The sequence below is a fragment of the Cryphonectria parasitica genome, assembly GCF_011745365.1.
Source record: "Cryphonectria parasitica EP155 unplaced genomic scaffold M406scaffold_5, whole genome shotgun sequence".
NCBI classification, from domain to species: domain Eukaryota; kingdom Fungi; phylum Ascomycota; class Sordariomycetes; order Diaporthales; family Cryphonectriaceae; genus Cryphonectria; species Cryphonectria parasitica.
In genome coordinates this window covers 2,774,834-2,790,848 of record NW_024468913.1, presented here as the reverse complement: position 1 = coordinate 2,790,848, position 16,015 = coordinate 2,774,834, and the positions used below count along the sequence as shown (strand labels likewise).

Sequence of the window (16,015 nt, the reverse complement as noted above, 5' to 3'; positions counted from 1 at the left end):
TTCGGTCTCGCGGCTGCCGCTTCGGGCTGGATGATCTGGAGGGTCTTCCTCGGTCTCGACTCGCTGCACTACCCCATGGCCTCGTTTGGTGATACATACTTCCGTGTCTTTGGTCCTTTCTGGCGCCACTTCATCAACGTGTTCCAGGCCCTTCAGATGTTCATGACCGTCGCTGTCATTATTGTCGGTAATGCACAGATTATTGCCCAGCTCAACCCCAACATCTGCTACATGGTGTGCATGATCATCACCATGATTCTTGGCATCGTCTTGGGATCGATCCGCAGTCTGCAGCGCCTGGGATGGCTCTGCAACGCGTCCGTCTGGATGAACATTGTCTCCTTCCTCATCGTCATGGTTGCCGCGGCCAACTACGGCATCGACTACCAGTTCATCTTCAACTCGACGCTCATCAACACTGTCATGCCCGTCAAGACCTTTGCCGGCCCCCCTCCTGATGCCTACCAGATGTCCGCCTACGGAACGGCTGCCACCATGTCTGGTATCAACTCCATGGTGTACTCGTACGGTGGTGCCCTCCTCTTCGTCGCCTTCCTCGCCGAGATGCGTCACCCTTGGGATTTCTGGAAGGGCATGCTCGCCGCCCAGTCTTTCATCTGCATTGTCTACATCTTCTTCGGAGCCTTTGTCTACGGATTTTACGTAAGTTTTGTCTGTTGCTATGGCGCGAGCTAATAGTGGGGAGAATTGAGGCTGACATTTTCCTTCGTAACAGGGCCAATACTCGTCGTCTAGCATCACCCAGGTCACGGCCATGAAGAGCCTCCAGGTGACGGGCAACGTGTTCGCGCTGGTGACGGCCTTTATCGCGTGTTTCCTGTACTTCAACGTCGGCATGAAGGTGGTGTACCTCGAGGTCGGCCAGGAGATCCTCGGCCTGCCCCCAATCACCAGCAAGAAGGGCAAGCTGCTTTGGTACGCTCTGGGCCCCCTGTACTGGATCCTCGCCTTTGTCGTCGCCGCCGCCGTGCCCAACCTGTCAGGAATTTCGTCCATCGTCGGTTCGATGATGATTCTCAACTTCACCTACACTTTCCCCGCCTTCCTCTACCTGGGCTACCGCGTCAAGGTCGACGCCAAGCTCCCCGGCGAGGGCTTCGACCCGGTCACCCGCGTTACCACCCGCCACGACGGAGGTATCAAGCGCTGGTGGCGTGGCTACACCGTCAACTGGCACTTCAACACCGTCTATTTCCTGTACGGCTGCGGTGGTCTGGCCTGCTGTGGTATGGGTGCCTGGGCTGCTATCGAGTCCCTGATTGCCCTGTTCGGCCCGGGTGGCACCGTCGCCACCTCGTTCGGCTGTGCCGTTCCTGTGTAAAGAAAGAGAGGTGCAGGCGTTGCTCGAGCAAGTAAACTTGATCACTCCTTTTTCCCTTGGTACACGGTTTAAGAAGGGGAGCTTGAGGGTGGGTAAAGAAGCGTAGAGCCGTCGAAGGTGAAGCTTTTTTTTTTTTTTTTTTAATACTGGAAGATAAAGAGGAAGAAGAATAAAACTAAATTTCAAAATACCCTTCGTCTTTGCATGTGACGTGTGTCACAAGGCTTGACATGCGCATCTAATCATCCACCTCTACCTCTGTACGATGCGTCGCGGTGATGATCTGTTCCCACCTGCGGTTCAATTCTAATGTCTTGGTCATTAGATGCGATTCTGCTGCTACTCGTCTGAAACCAGCACACACGATCACAGTGAGGTTCAGCAACAAGAGCATCCGACGAGGACAACCGCCAGACCAACCAATCATCAAATTCCGCCCCCTCCATAAGCATCAGCATCGAGACTCCGTGCTGTTGGTTCGTAAGCCTATTGATAACCGCGCACCAGGAATGAGCTCGGCGTTTTGTGTTAAGGCCCCAAAGGGTTGTGCAGTATCTAATCGGGGCCTCTCACCACCTACTAACTATCCAAGCATCTACTATCTGTAATATTTTAGTGCTTTCCTTGGGGTATGCGTGGCGATCCTTTCTGGCGCGCTCCTCGCCCTCCAAAACTTAGAGTTTGCATCTCACATCCTGGCGTGAATGACATGGGGGGGGGGGCTTTGGTTGGGTTCGTCAGATTGGTTTAAACTTTAAAGGAAGCTACGTGACATCGGGGTTCATCCATCCGCCCATCTTGTCCTGTCCTGTGCAAGCCTTCTTGAGGGAAGGATGGGGGAGAATATGAATAAGATGCCAAGTTTCCCTTTCTGGCCACGATTTCCCCCTTCCATGCATGGTTCCACGCTAGCAGGAAGAAATGGTACGTAAGAAGGTATTTTTTTGAATACGAGATATGCGCGTCAAATGGGTTGTGTGTGTACTGTATGCGACAGGTCACCCGCCCCCACCTTCTTAAGGCTGACGAAGGGGAGGGGGAAAGAGGGGAGTAGAAGTGTTCTTCCGGGGGGGTTTTTTTTTTGCTCACCTTCCTGAAGTGGTATGGGGTGGCTTTTGACTATTGATTACGAATGAACGACAGGATCGGTTTCTTTCACACATGTGATGTGGCGGGACCCTGTCCTGGAGATAGGGAGTAGCATCCCGGTGCCTTGAGGTATGTGTGTTGGTCAGATCGATTGCAGATGTCAGATTTGTATTTGTAGATGTTGGTTTGTCACGTGCTCATGTATTGAACGTGTGAAAGTTTAGGAGCTGCGAGAGCATTGTTGCCAATGATGAGCGTAGAGGCAATACATTCGCTTTATTGTGAATTAGTTTACTTATTCCACAACCTCATGTAGGTGGTGAGGTTGGAAGATTCGAGAAGCTAAAGATTTCCGTGTTTCGTCAGTCAGACGCGTCACTTATGATTATGTTGAGGAAAGGGCATTTCGATTAGCTCCATTAGCACGGCTGGTCCGTACGTTTCTGTTTATCTCGGCCCTCAGGCCGAACCAGTTTAGATTCTTTTCTTCTTCCTTCAACAATCAATACATCAATTCTTCAGACATCAACATCAAAAAGTTAGACGCGGCACAGGATTACCTCTCACAACAGCTAGACCGAGTGCGGGATGACCTGAACCACCTGCCTATTCTTCAGAATAATCTCCTCCCAAAGCGACTTCAGGACTCGTCGGCGCAACCAGTCTCCATCAAGGCCACCGCCATAGCCTATGTCTACCGGGTCCTTGTCCACATGTCTACCGGTCCCGAATGGAAGCCCAAGCAGGCGAAGAAGAGATAGGCAGAGGTTCAGGGCGGAGAGGGCGCGAACGTTTCGGAACACAAGACTCTTGCATTTCTGGGCGTCAACCCAGAGTCAACCAAGCGGTTCCTGGCTTCTTTGCAGAGCTTCTCACTAAGGATCCTGGCGCCCTCCAGGCGCATGAATACCACCAGACCCGGCGCCGGACGGCAAAGCTCCTCAAGAGACAGACGGCATACCTGCGCCGGTCTACCACAGAGGCCGAACCCCGGCCCCTCTCCGCCATTCTTGACACTTGGGACCAGATCCGGAGCATCCTGGGACCCCAGATGCCGCGCCCCGACGGACTGGACATGTCAGATTTCGCACCCAACCCCCACATTGCCAAGCTGGGTGGCAAGGCCGCCCAGGAGTTTGTGGCCGCCTCTGGCGAGGCTATCTTGCGCGTGGCTGAGTGCCTCGGCGAGTCGCTTGAGGAAGATATACCGGATGACAAGCTCACCAGCGAGGTCACCCGTGTCATCAACCACTCCTTCTTCCTGAGCAAGGTGGTGTCGGGAAAGCCGCCTCCCGACATCGACTTTGAGAGGACCCTCGATAGCTTCGGTTTCAGGGGCGAGGATCGGCAGACGCTACGGTTCAACATGAAGAATACAGAGCTCAGGCCGACCTGATGTCTTCGCGGGCCCACGCAGCCGCTGCGACTAGCGATGATGATGACGACGGGGAGGAGGATGCGGGGGCAGTCCAGCCCCATGTGCAGCAACGCTACAGTGATGGCGATGAGGACAATGATCAGGGCCGCCCTAACAAGGCCGAAATCTTGCGGGAGGCATTCCGGTTCCTCCCCCACCAAGTTGCTGATGCATGTGAATGTTATCAGTACTGCAAGCGCAGTCCCGTGCGGTGCTATATCAATGGCACAGATATGGGTGTTGGCAAGATGTTGTCAGGCATGGCTTCCATCTATCTGATGTACAAGGACCAGAAGTCTCGGCACGAACGTGGTCTCCTCACCCACCACCACGTGTTCGGGCCCAACATGTAGATTACCAAGCCTGAAGCTGGATATACAGAGCATAAATGATTTCCTTCACAAGTCTATTCTAGCGTGGGATGCTCTTGCGTTTCTCCTGATACTATACAAAGAACAAATACTAATAAACACACACACACACACACACACACACACCAACCCCCCCCCCCCCCCCCCAAAAAAAAAAACCACCAAAAAAAATGAAACTGAAACCTGAAAACTGAAAAAGGGCAGGGACTCAACTCACTCCTTCCCTCACTTCCCCTCCGATGGCCTCACCACTCGAATTTTCCCCCTCAAACTTTCCCTCTTCCTCTCGGCCCTCTCGGCCCTCTCGGCCCTCTCGGCCCTGTTCCGCAAACCCGCCGCAGACTTGGCATGATGCAGCGTCCGCGCAATCAGGCCGCCGCCTCCTCCTCCTCCTCCTCCTCCTCCTCCTCCTCCTCCCAGCACTCCAGGAAACACACTCTTTTCCGGCGTAGGCGTCTCCGGACTCCACGCCGAACCGGGTGCCTCCGCGTCCACCTCCGCCGCCGCCGCCGCCACCCCCGCCACCACCGCAGGACCCCATGACGCCGCCGAGCCGCGCCGGCTGCCTGCAGCGCTGGCACTGAAGCTCGTCCTGGCGCTGTTGCTGCCGCCGGTCGTGACGCCGCTGCTCCCGCCCGTGAAGATGCGCGCCAGCAGCGAAAACCGCGCCGCCCCGGCCCCCGGGCCGCCGTCTAAGCCTGCCTCCTCTGTTGATGTCGTCGTGCGGATGTGGCTGCTGTTGCTGTTGTTGCTGCTGCTGCTGGTGATGCTGCTATGGAGCACGGTTGGGTACGGTGTGCGCTGTGGGGTCTTCCAGGTCGAGGAGGACGAGGACGAGTAAGGGTGGGGGACCACGGTAGCGCTGAGAGGGGTAGGACGGCGGCCTCGACGCTCTGAGAGGCCGCTGCCGGCGCTCCCGTCTCTCCTGCGGAAGGGGTCAAGGGAAGGTGGGCGACCTGGGTTGGGCGTGCTGGGGCCGCGAGGGCTTCGTGCCCAGGAGTTCCTCTCGGGGGCAGGCTGGCGATTGTTGTGGTTGTTGTTGTTGCTGCTGCCGCTGCTACTACTGCTGTTCCTCCCTAGGCAACGGTGGTGAAGGCTCTGGGACAGTGGTCCTGGTGGTGGTGGTGGTGGTGGCGGCGATCGTAGTGATGGTGGTGATAATGGCGATGAGGACGATCGTAGGCGTCCTCTTCCGGTCACGGTCGGGCTGCTCCTAGCAATGGATACCGCCGTTTCGTGGTAGAGTTCAGCAGCCGTGGGCTCAAACTCCATCTCGGTCTCGCTCACGTCGCTTGAGGACGACAGGCTCATCGAGTCTGCATCGCTGCTGTGACGACGTTGATGATGCTGGTACCAGGACTGGCGCTGCGGTCCTGTTTCTGTTGGAGCAGGCGTCGTCGCCCTCTTCTCCTGTTGGGGGGCTGGTGAGGCATACGCAGCGTCGGCTTCATATCTGCTCAGGCGGAGGGCGTTCGTTGGGAGAGGTGGTGGAGGGAGTTGCTCGTCGCCGTCTGTCCATGGCTGGTGGAAGGCTGGGAACGACCTTGTCGTTGGGGCGAACCTTGGTGTTGTCAGTGGTGTCCTGATCTCGTTGTCGTTGCTACTATCCATATCATAGGATTGCTGGAAGTAGCCACACACTGACGGGTCGGATGACATGCTCTCTGCATACTCATGGTAACATGTGTTAGGTTCTGCCACATCGTGTCGGTAAGCTGCGATGTCGTTCTCCTCCTCTCCGAATGTATACGCCTGGCACTGGCTCGACCTCCTTGCACCGACATCAAGGCCGGTGATCTGCCGGATCTTGGTTGACGAATTATGCAATGACGGCGTACCTGGAGGAAAGCTCGTCCTCATCCCCGCCGGGCTCATATTGACAGCCATCTGGAGAATCCTCTGCGCACTCGACCTGGGCTGAGGAGAGAGGATCTCGTCCGACGGCGCGGTCGGGATGACGATTTTATTGGCAGCGGCAGGTTCCACGAAGGTGTGTTGCCCACCTGCTTCCTGCCCTTGCCCGGGCCTCGGGCCTCGCATCGAAACAATCAAAGCAGTTGGTTCTGCTGTGTTGCGTTGCAGTGCAGCCGAGCTTGCTTCTGCTGCTGCTTCTGCTTCTGCTTCTGCTGCCACCACCTGGTCCGGGACAGAGGGTCCTGGTTCCGGGCCTCGTGACATCCCCTCGAAGGCTGCTAAAGCTTCAGTCGCGTGCCTCGTCTGTTTGATCCTTAGTGGCCTGATGCTGAAGGGGTACGTGAGACCTTGGTATAACTTGACTGAACTGCCGTCCTCTTCCTTTTCCCAGTCGAAGAGAAACGGCCTGTTGTCATCCACGACGCGGCCGCTGGTGGTCATCGACATAGAAGCGTGGTCCATTTCCGCGCTGAAGGAGGAGGCAAACGATCTCCTGTGCAGCGGCAAGGCAGGCAACGGTTTTGTCTCGTAGTCCACATAGTCGAGGGGCGGCGAAGCTAGTGTTCCTACTGAATCTTGTCCCATGTAGACACTATCACTGTCGCTATCCTCCATCTCGGCGACGGGTTCACCCTCGACCATTTTTTTCTTGGGTATATTGACACATACACGAACAAATTCTGTTCCCTCAATCCAGTCGCTGGCTAGCTTCTTCCTGATCGATCGAGAAGAGAGAAAAGAAGCAAAAGAATAAAGAAAAGACATGGATATTAACAAGAGGTGACATTGATCGCACCACTGTTGTAGCCTTGCGCACCACAAAGAAAACCGTAGACAAAAGTCCCGGTCTTTTCAACCCATCATCGCTCACGAGATGTCCCTCTCTCTTCACTCCATCTCAGCCTCCACAAACAAAGAGAAGAAGGGGGGAAAACAGCGTTGCGCAAAGGAACTTCAAGAATTGGCGTATGCTTGATCAAGAGAAAGGCTTTGAGATATTGCAACTGGAATTTGTTGCTGCGGTGAGACGGAGCGACGCCTGTGCTGCGTTCATGCTGGCGTCATTGACGCTTGCATAGTACGTTTCTTCGGACAAAGCCATTCATCTCAAACCTAGTCCTGGCATTGAAGGAGGGTTTGAATTCTTGTTGTACACTAACCTAGAAGACACACACACACACAGAGAGCGAGAGCGAGCATTGTAAGCATGGACGTGGGATATCACCTACCCAGCATTACGACGTCGATGCTCCCATTATTCCATCGCATCGCCATCACTCACGAGCTCAAAGAAGTCACGTGTGCTTGATTTGCTTCTGGTCATATCGTGAGTGACAAACCTTAATACATCGCGTTGGTTGACGAGGAACCGCCAAGGGCCACTCTCTGAAAACTGCTGACAAGTCGCAGACTGAGCGGGCATAGAGACAGCACGGCATCTAATGGCCCGGGGGTAGGAGGTAAAGGGAAAACTGACTGACTGACTTTGGTATTATTTTCTATCACCGATAACACCAAGAAAAAAACAAAGAATATGCTCCTTGAACTCCTTCTCACCCGGTGGCCAGTCGCAAAGCCTGGTATCACTCCCGATGCACCCACCACATGCAACATGACCACTGCATTTCCAAGAAGAAGAAAAAAAGAAGAAAAGAATCACCCAAAGTTCCGGCCCATGTATCTCACTCCGTCTAGTCACCCACAGAAGGATAAAAAAGATAGCCGCCAACAAAACACTAGCATACGCCTTGTCCCTGGAGCACTTGTTGAGAGGAGACGACCTCTTTAATCTTCGTCCTCGTACTTCCCCTGGTAGTCGCCCAACAGGATATCATCCACCTCTAGCCCCGTGTGCGTGTTCCTCAGCCACTCGGTCTCGACACGCAGGAAGATCCAGACCCAGCGCCGGAACACCTCGAGGAACTCAATGATGAAGATGGAGGCCTCAAAGTCGGAGATGTGGTCCAGGTGCGGGCTGAGCTTCAGCGACCACGTGCAGCGCAGCATGAGGTCCATGGCGATGATCATGTAGTAGGTCGGGGGCCCGTTGCCGACCAGCAGCCTCCTCCGCAGCCCAACGGCGTGGTCCGGCGCGTTGCGCTCCCTGGCGCCCGAGAACAGCGTCAGGTCCCAGTCCTTGGCGACGTCCCAGTAGAAGCTGTACAGGCTGTTCACCAGGCACGCGGCGACCCACGCGCGGTACAGCCCCGTCCGGCGGGCATCGTAGGCGGGCGTGTCGGGCAGGTTCCTCTGCAGGGCGCTGAAGATGATGACGGGGAACGAGGTCGCGTACTTGGTCGCGTTGGCCAGGTGCTGCCCGCCCCAGCCGACGCTCTCCTTGTAGGGGGCGCGGCGCACGCGGACGTACTCGATGAGGCACTGGCGGAGGCGGATCAGGTACGGCGTGGCCATGATCAGAGGCACCAGCACACGGCCGCCGCAGTTCCTGTCCGGTCGGTCGGTCGCGCTGCCGGTGGCGCCGTGAAAGAACATCATGCAGATGCACACAAACAGGTCGCCCATGACCTTGGCGTACGACGTGAGCACATCAGCCAGGAGGATGTCGCCGAACTTGCCGTCGGCGGCCTGCGCAAGCCCACCAATGCTGACGCGCCTGAGGGTTGCGAGGAGGCGGCTGCGGCCGCTGTGGCTGAGGGAGAAGGAGCGCAGGGGGAGGGCGAAGAGGATGGCGAGGACGACGAGGTAGGTCATGGGCATCCAGTCGTAGTAGACAACCAGGGCCGGGTTGCGGTGGGAGAAGAGCCAGAAGGTGACGATCGAGAGGGCGAACGTCGCGGACAGGACGGCTGCGAGACGGTACGTGGAGAGGTGGTGGGGTGGATGCGAGGCGGACGGTCGTGATGGGTAGCGGATGAGCGAGGGCACGTCGATCTTGCGGTCATGGAGGTAGTGCAGGTTGATGCCCCATCCCCAGACGGCTGCGCCTCTGGGTCAGTACGCATGGAAAGATCTCCGATTGTTGGGTTATGCATGCGCCAATCTCGACTCACCAAGAACCACGATAAATGCGACGCGGTAAGGAAGGGGAAAAGTGAGGCTGAAAGAGTCGAGCTGCGGCTCGACCGCCGGGTCGCCGTCCATTCTGCCAGCCTGTGTGTCCTCCTATTGTCGTCTCGTCTGCGATTGAGTACATGAATTATAAAGAAGAAGAAAGTGTTTCGGATGGTTCGCCCACAAATCCCCTCGGCGCACCTCAAATAGTGGGTGTTTGGGTTGTGGTGTGCGCAGTTCAGGTCGAGGCTTGATCTTCATCCCTAGAGCGCAGAATAGTAGGTGTACGTGTACCCATAGTACTTAGGCAGTGAGTAAGTACTAAGTAGTAGGGTCACAATTTGGAGCTTGTCGTAGGGGGGGGGGGAAAAAGGAGCCACATAATTTTAGGGGTCGCGCGTCATTGTCCGGCAGTGGCCGAGCATCCCCTGCCTAGAGCTCAGTATAGTGGATCAGTGACAACCCCCCCCCCCCCAGCGCCTCTGCTCACTGACAGCCGAGGCAAGTGTCACTTATCGTTACAATGCTCTTCTTGTGTTATTACTACTATCCTCTCGAAGCTGACCTTCACCTTTCAACATACCATCACATTTTTGGCTTTCTTTTCTCTAGTCTCCATTCATGGGCGATCTATTGTGGATCAATTTCTAACAACAAGAATGTGGAGAGGAGAGTCCACCCCAAGAAAGAAAAAAAGAAAGCATCACAAGATGGCCCCCTCAACACCAGCGCGACGGACGGCCTCGACAACTTCCTCCCCATTCCCCTTCGCCACCGCGCCAGATATCATTCGTGCCCACCAAAAGGACGCCTACTTCCAGGGCCTCCTCACCAACCAACTCCTCGACCTCCACCGCCGCCTCCTCGGCGCCCGCTCCTCCCACGCCTGGGCCAACGAGAGTCGCACCGCCGGCGACCTGCTGTACCTGTGCCTGACCACCCTCCTCGGCAACCGAACCCTGGGCGAGGAGTACTGCGACCTAGTCCAGGTAGAGGCCCCCTCCGCAAGCAGTGGCAGCGGCGACAAGGACGCAGAACAAACCACGACAGCAGCCGCCGGCGGCCCAAGACTACCCTCCCTCCGCCGCCGGTCAGCCTATATCGCCCTGTCCGCCCTCCTCCCCTATCTCCTCTCGCGCGCCCTCCCCGCCGTCCGAGCCCGCCTGCGCGCCCGTCTCGAAGCCCGCCTCGCCGTCCTCCGCCGACGCCACCACCACCACCATCATCAGCACAACAGCAAAGGGAATCCGCACGCCCCTCCAAAGACCACCCTCGAGTACCGCGCCGGCCGTTACCTCCTCGCCCACCTGACCAGCCTCACCTCCGGCGCCCACATCCACGCCGTTGTGCTGGCCGCCTTTTACTTCTCGGGCGCGTACTACTCCCTGTCCAAGCGCCTGACGGGCCTGCGGTATGTCTTCACGCGCAGGCTGCCCGAGCACCCTGCCGGCGCCGACGGCAGGGGCGGCTATGAGGTGCTGGGCGTGCTGCTTGTGGTCCAGCTTGCGGTGCAGGGGTATCTGCATGTGCGGGCCACCCTGGCTGGGCTTGGTGAGGAGGAAGCCGGTGTTGAGGCCGTGATTCGGGAGAGGGCCTTTGGGCCTGGTGGTGGTGGTGGTGGTGATACCATGGATGTCAGTCTGAACGAGCTCAGCTACAGCGTGAACAACGACCTGCTCCTCAACACAGGCACACCGGGCGGGCGGCGCAGTCGAGCAGCGATCGGAGCGATGGCACACACGCCTGTGCCCAAGGGGTGGTCATCACGGGCGGATGATGGCGCCGGTGGCGGCGGCGGCGCAGCGAGGTATGACCTGAGCGACAATCAACTTCTGGGCTGGATCAAGGGGTCGTCGCAGAGGAAGTGTACGCTGTGCCTGGAGGAGCTCAAGGATCCGGCGGCGACGGGGTGCGGGCACGTCTTTTGCTGGACGTGCATTGGGGACTGGGTTCGGGAGAAGCCTGAGTGTCCCTTGTGTAGGCGAGAGGTGATGGTGCAACATATATTGCCGTTGAGGGCAGTTTGACTGTAGTTTATCTTTCTTTCCCCCCCCCCCCCCTCTTCAGGCATCAATACCACCTCGTGGTCTGTTGGAGGAAATTGAATTTATGGTGCGTGGTCCAGATGATATTGAAAAGTTTCTGTATGCAAGGGCCTGACCGGAAGTGAGAACAGACGGACTACACGGTGGCAGTGAGGCTATCACTGTTACCACAATACATCATCACATATGTATGCACGGCTGAGAGAGCAGAGTATAGACTGTGGATGTCATCAACAAGACGATGTGAACTTTCATATATGCTTGACAAGTAAGCTTTGTGTGTAAAGACAGCATCGGAATCGAATAGTAGCAAGCCTTGGGCCCCCCTCTTTCCTGCTCTCTATGTGCCCTCAGGTAGTCCAGCCGAAGGAGCAGAATCCATTAAGCCCACTCTTCTTTCCACCAGTAGCAGAATACAGACAAAAGAGACCGGACGTGGTTGTCCGGGGGATGAAGGGAAAGACATGTTTCCATCCACATTCATGTGGCCAGGGGATAATCGATCGATCTTCATGATGATTACTCTCCCCTCAGGTATAACGCTGTAGACGACGCCCGTTGTCGTTGTTGTTGTTGTTGTTGTTGTCGTCGTCATCGTCGTCGCCGCCGCCGTCGTGTACTTCTCTTCCTCTGTCCTCATGCAGCCCAAACAGTACATATACCCAACTTAAAACAACCAAGAGCACAACGTATCAAGGTATCATTATTGCGTAACCACTTGGCACCATGAACTCCGCGTCACATCAAATCAAGTCGGATCCGGGAACGCCGTCGTCAAGATGTATGCAAAAGTAACCAACCATGTATGCTCAGAACTTGTTGCAAGGTCGCACTCTCGCTCGATCACTCTCTCGTACCAATCGTCAGGTCAGACTGAGAATAGTACGATCTCTCCCCTATCGTTTCTTTTCATTCGCAACGACCTGAAAAGCTCTTTCTCCTCCAGGGGCTTCGGCGATGTATTGCCCGCCCCGCTGCGTTCGCGGTGGAAGCGTTTGAGCGCCTTGTTGAAGCTGCAGCCGCGCTGACTCTCGGGCCCCTTGTTGACCATGCTGAAGAACAGGTCGGCACGCTGGCCAAAGACAACCATGGGGCCAGCTCCGCTCCGGTGTCCGTCCCTCTCGTGCGTGGATTCGCTCTTGTATTCCAGGAGCCTTGGTTCCTTGGCGCCTTCTAGGTGCCTGGACCGGTGGTGGGAGTGGCGCTTCTTGCTGGAGGTTGTCGTGGTGCTTACCATGGATTTGCGCTTGTTGGCCTTGCTGGTCGGGTTGTTAGAGGTCCCCGAGTTGGTGAGCATGGACATGATGTTGTTGCCGATGCCGCTCACCGGGCGGCTGGACCGGTGGTGCTTGGAATGTCTGGACTTCTTCAGGGGACTGGCGGGCGTCTCGCCGAATTCTCCGCCAGATCCTGAGTAGTCAGGCGACGGTAACGTTTGAGGCCGGCTCAACATCTTGGACATGCCGCCCGTGAGGCCGGTGTGGAGGCCCGGCGCATCTGTCATCTCGAGGTCATGGGTGTCAATGTGGAGTCGCTTTCTCTTCTTGTCCTTCTTGCCGTCTCTGTTTGACCTCTTGCGCTCCCTGGCGGACCTGGGCAAGGGTGTCTCAAAGGTGACGCCGAGTATAGGACCTGTGCCGTAGGAGATCATAGCCTCGTCGTCTGCCATCATTTCCAGGTCGAGATCATCAAGAGGTTTGGGCTCTTCGAAACGGACGAGCTGGTTCTGCTCGCTGGGGGCTGCTTCCGAAGGACCAAGAGCTGTGGGTAGTGCAACGGCGGACGCAGTTGGGGTTGGGTTCACCATGTATTCGAAGACGTTGAAATCATTGGCCGGCGGTGGGCTGGGCGCTGGCGGTGGCGGGTTGGCAGGTTTCTCCCACCCGTCGTAGTCGGGCACCTCCTCGACGTATGCTCGGTGGGCCATGTTGTCCTTATTGTTACCGTTGCTATTGGTGTCGTTATTGTTACTGTTGTAATTGTTGTTGTTCTGCACAGACGTTGTGATGCGGTCTGTGGTTTTCGCTTTCTTGTTTTTGTAGAGAGCGCCTTGGTATTTCTGTTCCTCTGTCATGCAGCTCTAGGGGAAAGAAGAAAGCTAATTAGTCTCGGGGTTCTGGTCCCTCCGTCATTGTATGACCCTCGGGCGTAACGATAGGCGTCATCATACCGTGTGAGAGCGATAATCGGTGCCGTAGAAGTGGACCATGCAATCAATGCAAGTGAATGTGGCAGCTCGACAACGATTCCGGTGAGGATCGAGTTTCTTCTTGGTTAGGACATCTCCGCAGGCTGCGTTTGGGGAGAAGAGACGAGAGAGGTCAGCTTGGGAGTCTAGTAGTCGAGAAGCAGGAAAGGGAGGGACTCTGGGTAAAAAGGGTGTGACATGAAGCCCGAGGGGTGGTGGCGTGTCCCGAGGTGGGAGCGTGTGTATGTCTCTGTGGTGTGTGTGTCTGGGAAAGGATATATTGGAATTGGGATTGTCATAGCACAGCTCTTAGCACAGAGACATTGCCTCAAGACGGAAAGGGGCAGCTGGAGGGGAGGACTGGGGCGACGGGAATGCGACAAGGTGTGACATCAAAGGTCAGGCATCGGCATGACATTGGACTGCAGGGCAAGATGATGCACACTTTCAAGGCTGGAAGGGGACTGGCTGGGCGGGAATGGACAACCGGGGGGGGAGGATGTGATGGAGGTGGGGTGTGTGTAGCAAGAAGTACATAGAGGTTCCTCCCCACCCCGGGGGGAGGATTGGCGATAAACGAGACCAGCAAGAAAAGCCCAGCATGCCACAAGAGGTAGTGACACTAGAACAAAATCAGGTGATAACAAGAGGGCAACCTGTTTGGTCTGGTGATGGGCTCGCTTGCTGAGGGGAGGATGGAAGAAGGAAAAAAAGATATCGTGACTCTGGACGTTGGGTGGTAACGGCTTACCTTCGCACTGGAAGCTCACCATCTTGACGACAGTTGGGCTGGGATGGACTGGACTGGACTCGGCAGGGAAGAAACCGGTTGTGTTGATTATGGTCGCGACGCTGGCTCTCTGTTATGCAGTGGGCTTTGCTGTGGTGTGTGGGCGGGATGGTTGATTGGCACGCGGTTCTTGAGGTATGCAGCGGATGACGGCCGAAGCGTGTTGCTATTTGACTGGACGCGCTCCTCTCTTTTTGCCTCCTCGGCTCGACCTTTGTATTAGCCTGCAGGCGATCTGCAAGCGTTCCGATCCGTGATGCTTTTTCGTCCTTCTTGGCTCCAGGTGCGATCGTCAAGAAAGCGCCGAAATGACGATGACCTTCGCCACAGATAGCACCGTGTGATGAAGAACAATGCCTGCCTGTGAGAGTTTGTCTCGGTTGCTGCAGCAGCAACAACAACAACACACAAGTAGCACAACAGTACGCACACCAAGTTTGCTATGTCGGGGGCGGCTGTAGCTGCGCTCTCTCAGGTGTCGTCGGTGACGCGCGACGCTGCAAGTGCTGGGGGGATTTTATTTTTGTCGCCCTGCAAGAGGACGAGTGCTGCGTGAGGATTGGTTCCTGGCGGCAACGGATGAGACCCTGGATGAAAGAATAGATACACGGCGCGAATGGGCAAGCAACGGTTGGCTGGCCCTGGACGGTTGTTGACTGGAAGCTGAAGGAATAAATGAAAAGATCTGGATGCGCGCCAAAAGGAAGCTGGCACGATTTTCTTTTCTTTTTCTTTCCCTTCCTCGTCTTTCTCTCACACACTACCACACGCACGGTGCGTTCGTTGCTGCTTGGCGGAGGACGGGGGTGGGGTCGCGACAAGGCAAGAGCGAGGGAAACCTTGCAACGTTCATGCGATCTCGCTTTTTGGAGGTTAAAACTGGCGTGGCTTTCCCTTGTGACTCTGATAAGAGACAAACCAAGCACAGAAGCTCCAAGGATGTCTTCGGAAAAGGTGTTTGGTCGTGGACTGGTCCAGGTTCCAGGGTCAATGTTGACAGGTTGAAAAGAAGCAGAAATTTCTGCGTTGCCCGGGTTGTCATGCACGTCAACTTGCCATGGAGACCAGGAGGGCGAACGACGAGTCCTGAGTACCACCTAATACCACACGCCCCCTCTCCGGATCACGCCCCCCCCCCCATCCTCATACATACTAAGTCTTTACTGTACACCCTGTCGCCTTGTCCCCAGTAAGTAAGTGCATAGTAGTACCCCAGTTCGTATATTCAACAGCCACCAAACCTTGTCCACCCTGTACTATGTAGACGCTTGCTTTACAAACGACTACAAACTTTCCACTGAAATCTTCCGTCTTCACCAAGAAAATTATTTTGAGAGATTCTGAAAATTATTTTGAGAGATTCTGTTTCCTGCATTTGACCCAAGAGGGAGAGAGGGGGCGTTCGGTTCACGCTCGGTCTGGAATGACACTAAGCACAGGAATGGGCGAGAGGAGGGTCTAAGCCGTGCTGCAAGCTTGACGTGGTCCCAGTGATGACAGCCATAGAAACCACCTTAGGGAGGGTCCTGTCGAGACAACACATGCCCCCAGTGGGACTTCTCCGAGCACCAGCCTTTTCTTTCTGTCTTCTTTCTGCTTTTCCTCCTTCCCACTTCTCCTGGGCGTCAGACGAAGATCTCATTGCATCAGCTTCTCCAGTAATTGTCATGCTCAGTAGCACAATTGACCTCTCAACGCGTGTCCCATGCCATAGTAGTAGACTATTATCAAATAGTACTGCCTTGGCCCCCTTCGTGTAGCACACTACACTGTGTCGTACAGTGGGTGCCCCTGGCAACCTGGGACCCCTGGCGGCTAGGTGATGCACAATAGCGCTTCCTTGAGCT

General features: G+C 55.9%; 6 protein-coding genes across 6 annotated transcripts; 3 read left to right on the top strand and 3 right to left on the bottom strand.

The window, feature by feature from the left end:
• Nucleotides 1-136: 136 nt before the first annotated feature.
• M406DRAFT_356682 (uncharacterized protein) lies at nucleotides 137-1,539 on the top strand. Its single transcript, XM_040923504.1, has 3 exons — nucleotides 137-663; nucleotides 737-1,232; nucleotides 1,274-1,539. Exons 1-3 carry the CDS (start codon nucleotides 157-159, stop codon nucleotides 1,375-1,377), a joined length of 1,107 nt encoding a protein of 368 aa, XP_040775790.1. The 5' UTR covers nucleotides 137-156; the 3' UTR covers nucleotides 1,378-1,539.
• Nucleotides 1,540-3,161: 1,622 nt separating this feature from the next.
• On the top strand, nucleotides 3,162-4,201 carry M406DRAFT_331145 (uncharacterized protein; the record flags this gene model as incomplete). Its single annotated transcript, XM_040920600.1, has 2 exons — nucleotides 3,162-3,759; nucleotides 3,804-4,201. 2 exons carry the CDS (start codon nucleotides 3,162-3,164, stop codon nucleotides 4,199-4,201), a joined length of 996 nt encoding a protein of 331 aa, XP_040775789.1.
• Nucleotides 4,202-4,444: 243 nt separating this feature from the next.
• On the bottom strand, nucleotides 4,445-6,775 carry M406DRAFT_331144 (uncharacterized protein; the record flags this gene model as incomplete). The annotated part of the gene is made up of 1 exon (XM_040920599.1): nucleotides 4,445-6,775. One exon carries the CDS (start codon nucleotides 6,773-6,775, stop codon nucleotides 4,445-4,447), a length of 2,331 nt encoding a protein of 776 aa, XP_040775788.1.
• A 1,014-nt stretch (nucleotides 6,776-7,789) lies between these two features.
• M406DRAFT_62108 (uncharacterized protein) lies at nucleotides 7,790-9,235 on the bottom strand (the record flags this gene model as incomplete). The annotated part of the gene is made up of 3 exons (XM_040924761.1): nucleotides 7,790-7,814; nucleotides 7,938-9,072; nucleotides 9,145-9,235. The coding sequence occupies 3 exons, from the start codon at nucleotides 9,233-9,235 to the stop codon at nucleotides 7,790-7,792; spliced, it is 1,251 nt and encodes a 416-aa protein (XP_040775787.1).
• A 659-nt stretch (nucleotides 9,236-9,894) lies between these two features.
• Nucleotides 9,895-11,163, top strand: M406DRAFT_239657 (uncharacterized protein; the record flags this gene model as incomplete). The annotated part of the gene is made up of 1 exon (XM_040916094.1): nucleotides 9,895-11,163. A coding segment is annotated over one exon (1,269 nt), but the record flags the coding sequence as incomplete, so codon positions are not given.
• A 266-nt stretch (nucleotides 11,164-11,429) lies between these two features.
• Nucleotides 11,430-14,151, bottom strand: M406DRAFT_98346 (uncharacterized protein; the record flags this gene model as incomplete). The annotated part of the gene is made up of 5 exons (XM_040926400.1): nucleotides 11,430-12,752; nucleotides 12,783-12,844; nucleotides 12,908-13,270; nucleotides 13,361-13,482; nucleotides 14,130-14,151. The coding sequence occupies 5 exons, from the start codon at nucleotides 14,149-14,151 to the stop codon at nucleotides 12,059-12,061; spliced, it is 1,263 nt and encodes a 420-aa protein (XP_040775785.1). The 3' UTR covers nucleotides 11,430-12,058.
• Between the last annotated feature and the right edge of the window lie 1,864 nt (nucleotides 14,152-16,015).

What these genes read in the sequence shown, in the direction of transcription:
- M406DRAFT_356682 (XM_040923504.1), top strand. Translation starts at nt 157, where the DNA reads ATGTTCATGACCGTCGCTGTCATTATTGTCGGTAATGCACAGATTATT. An exon ending in CCTTTGTCTACGGATTTTAC is followed by an intron (nt 664 to 736) that starts GTAAGTTTTGTC and finishes CCTTCGTAACAG; the next exon opens with GGCCAATACTCGTCGTCTAG. An exon ending in TTTCCTGTACGGCTGCGGTG is followed by an intron (nt 1,233 to 1,273) that starts GTCTGGCCTGCT and finishes GCTGCTATCGAG; the next exon opens with TCCCTGATTGCCCTGTTCGG.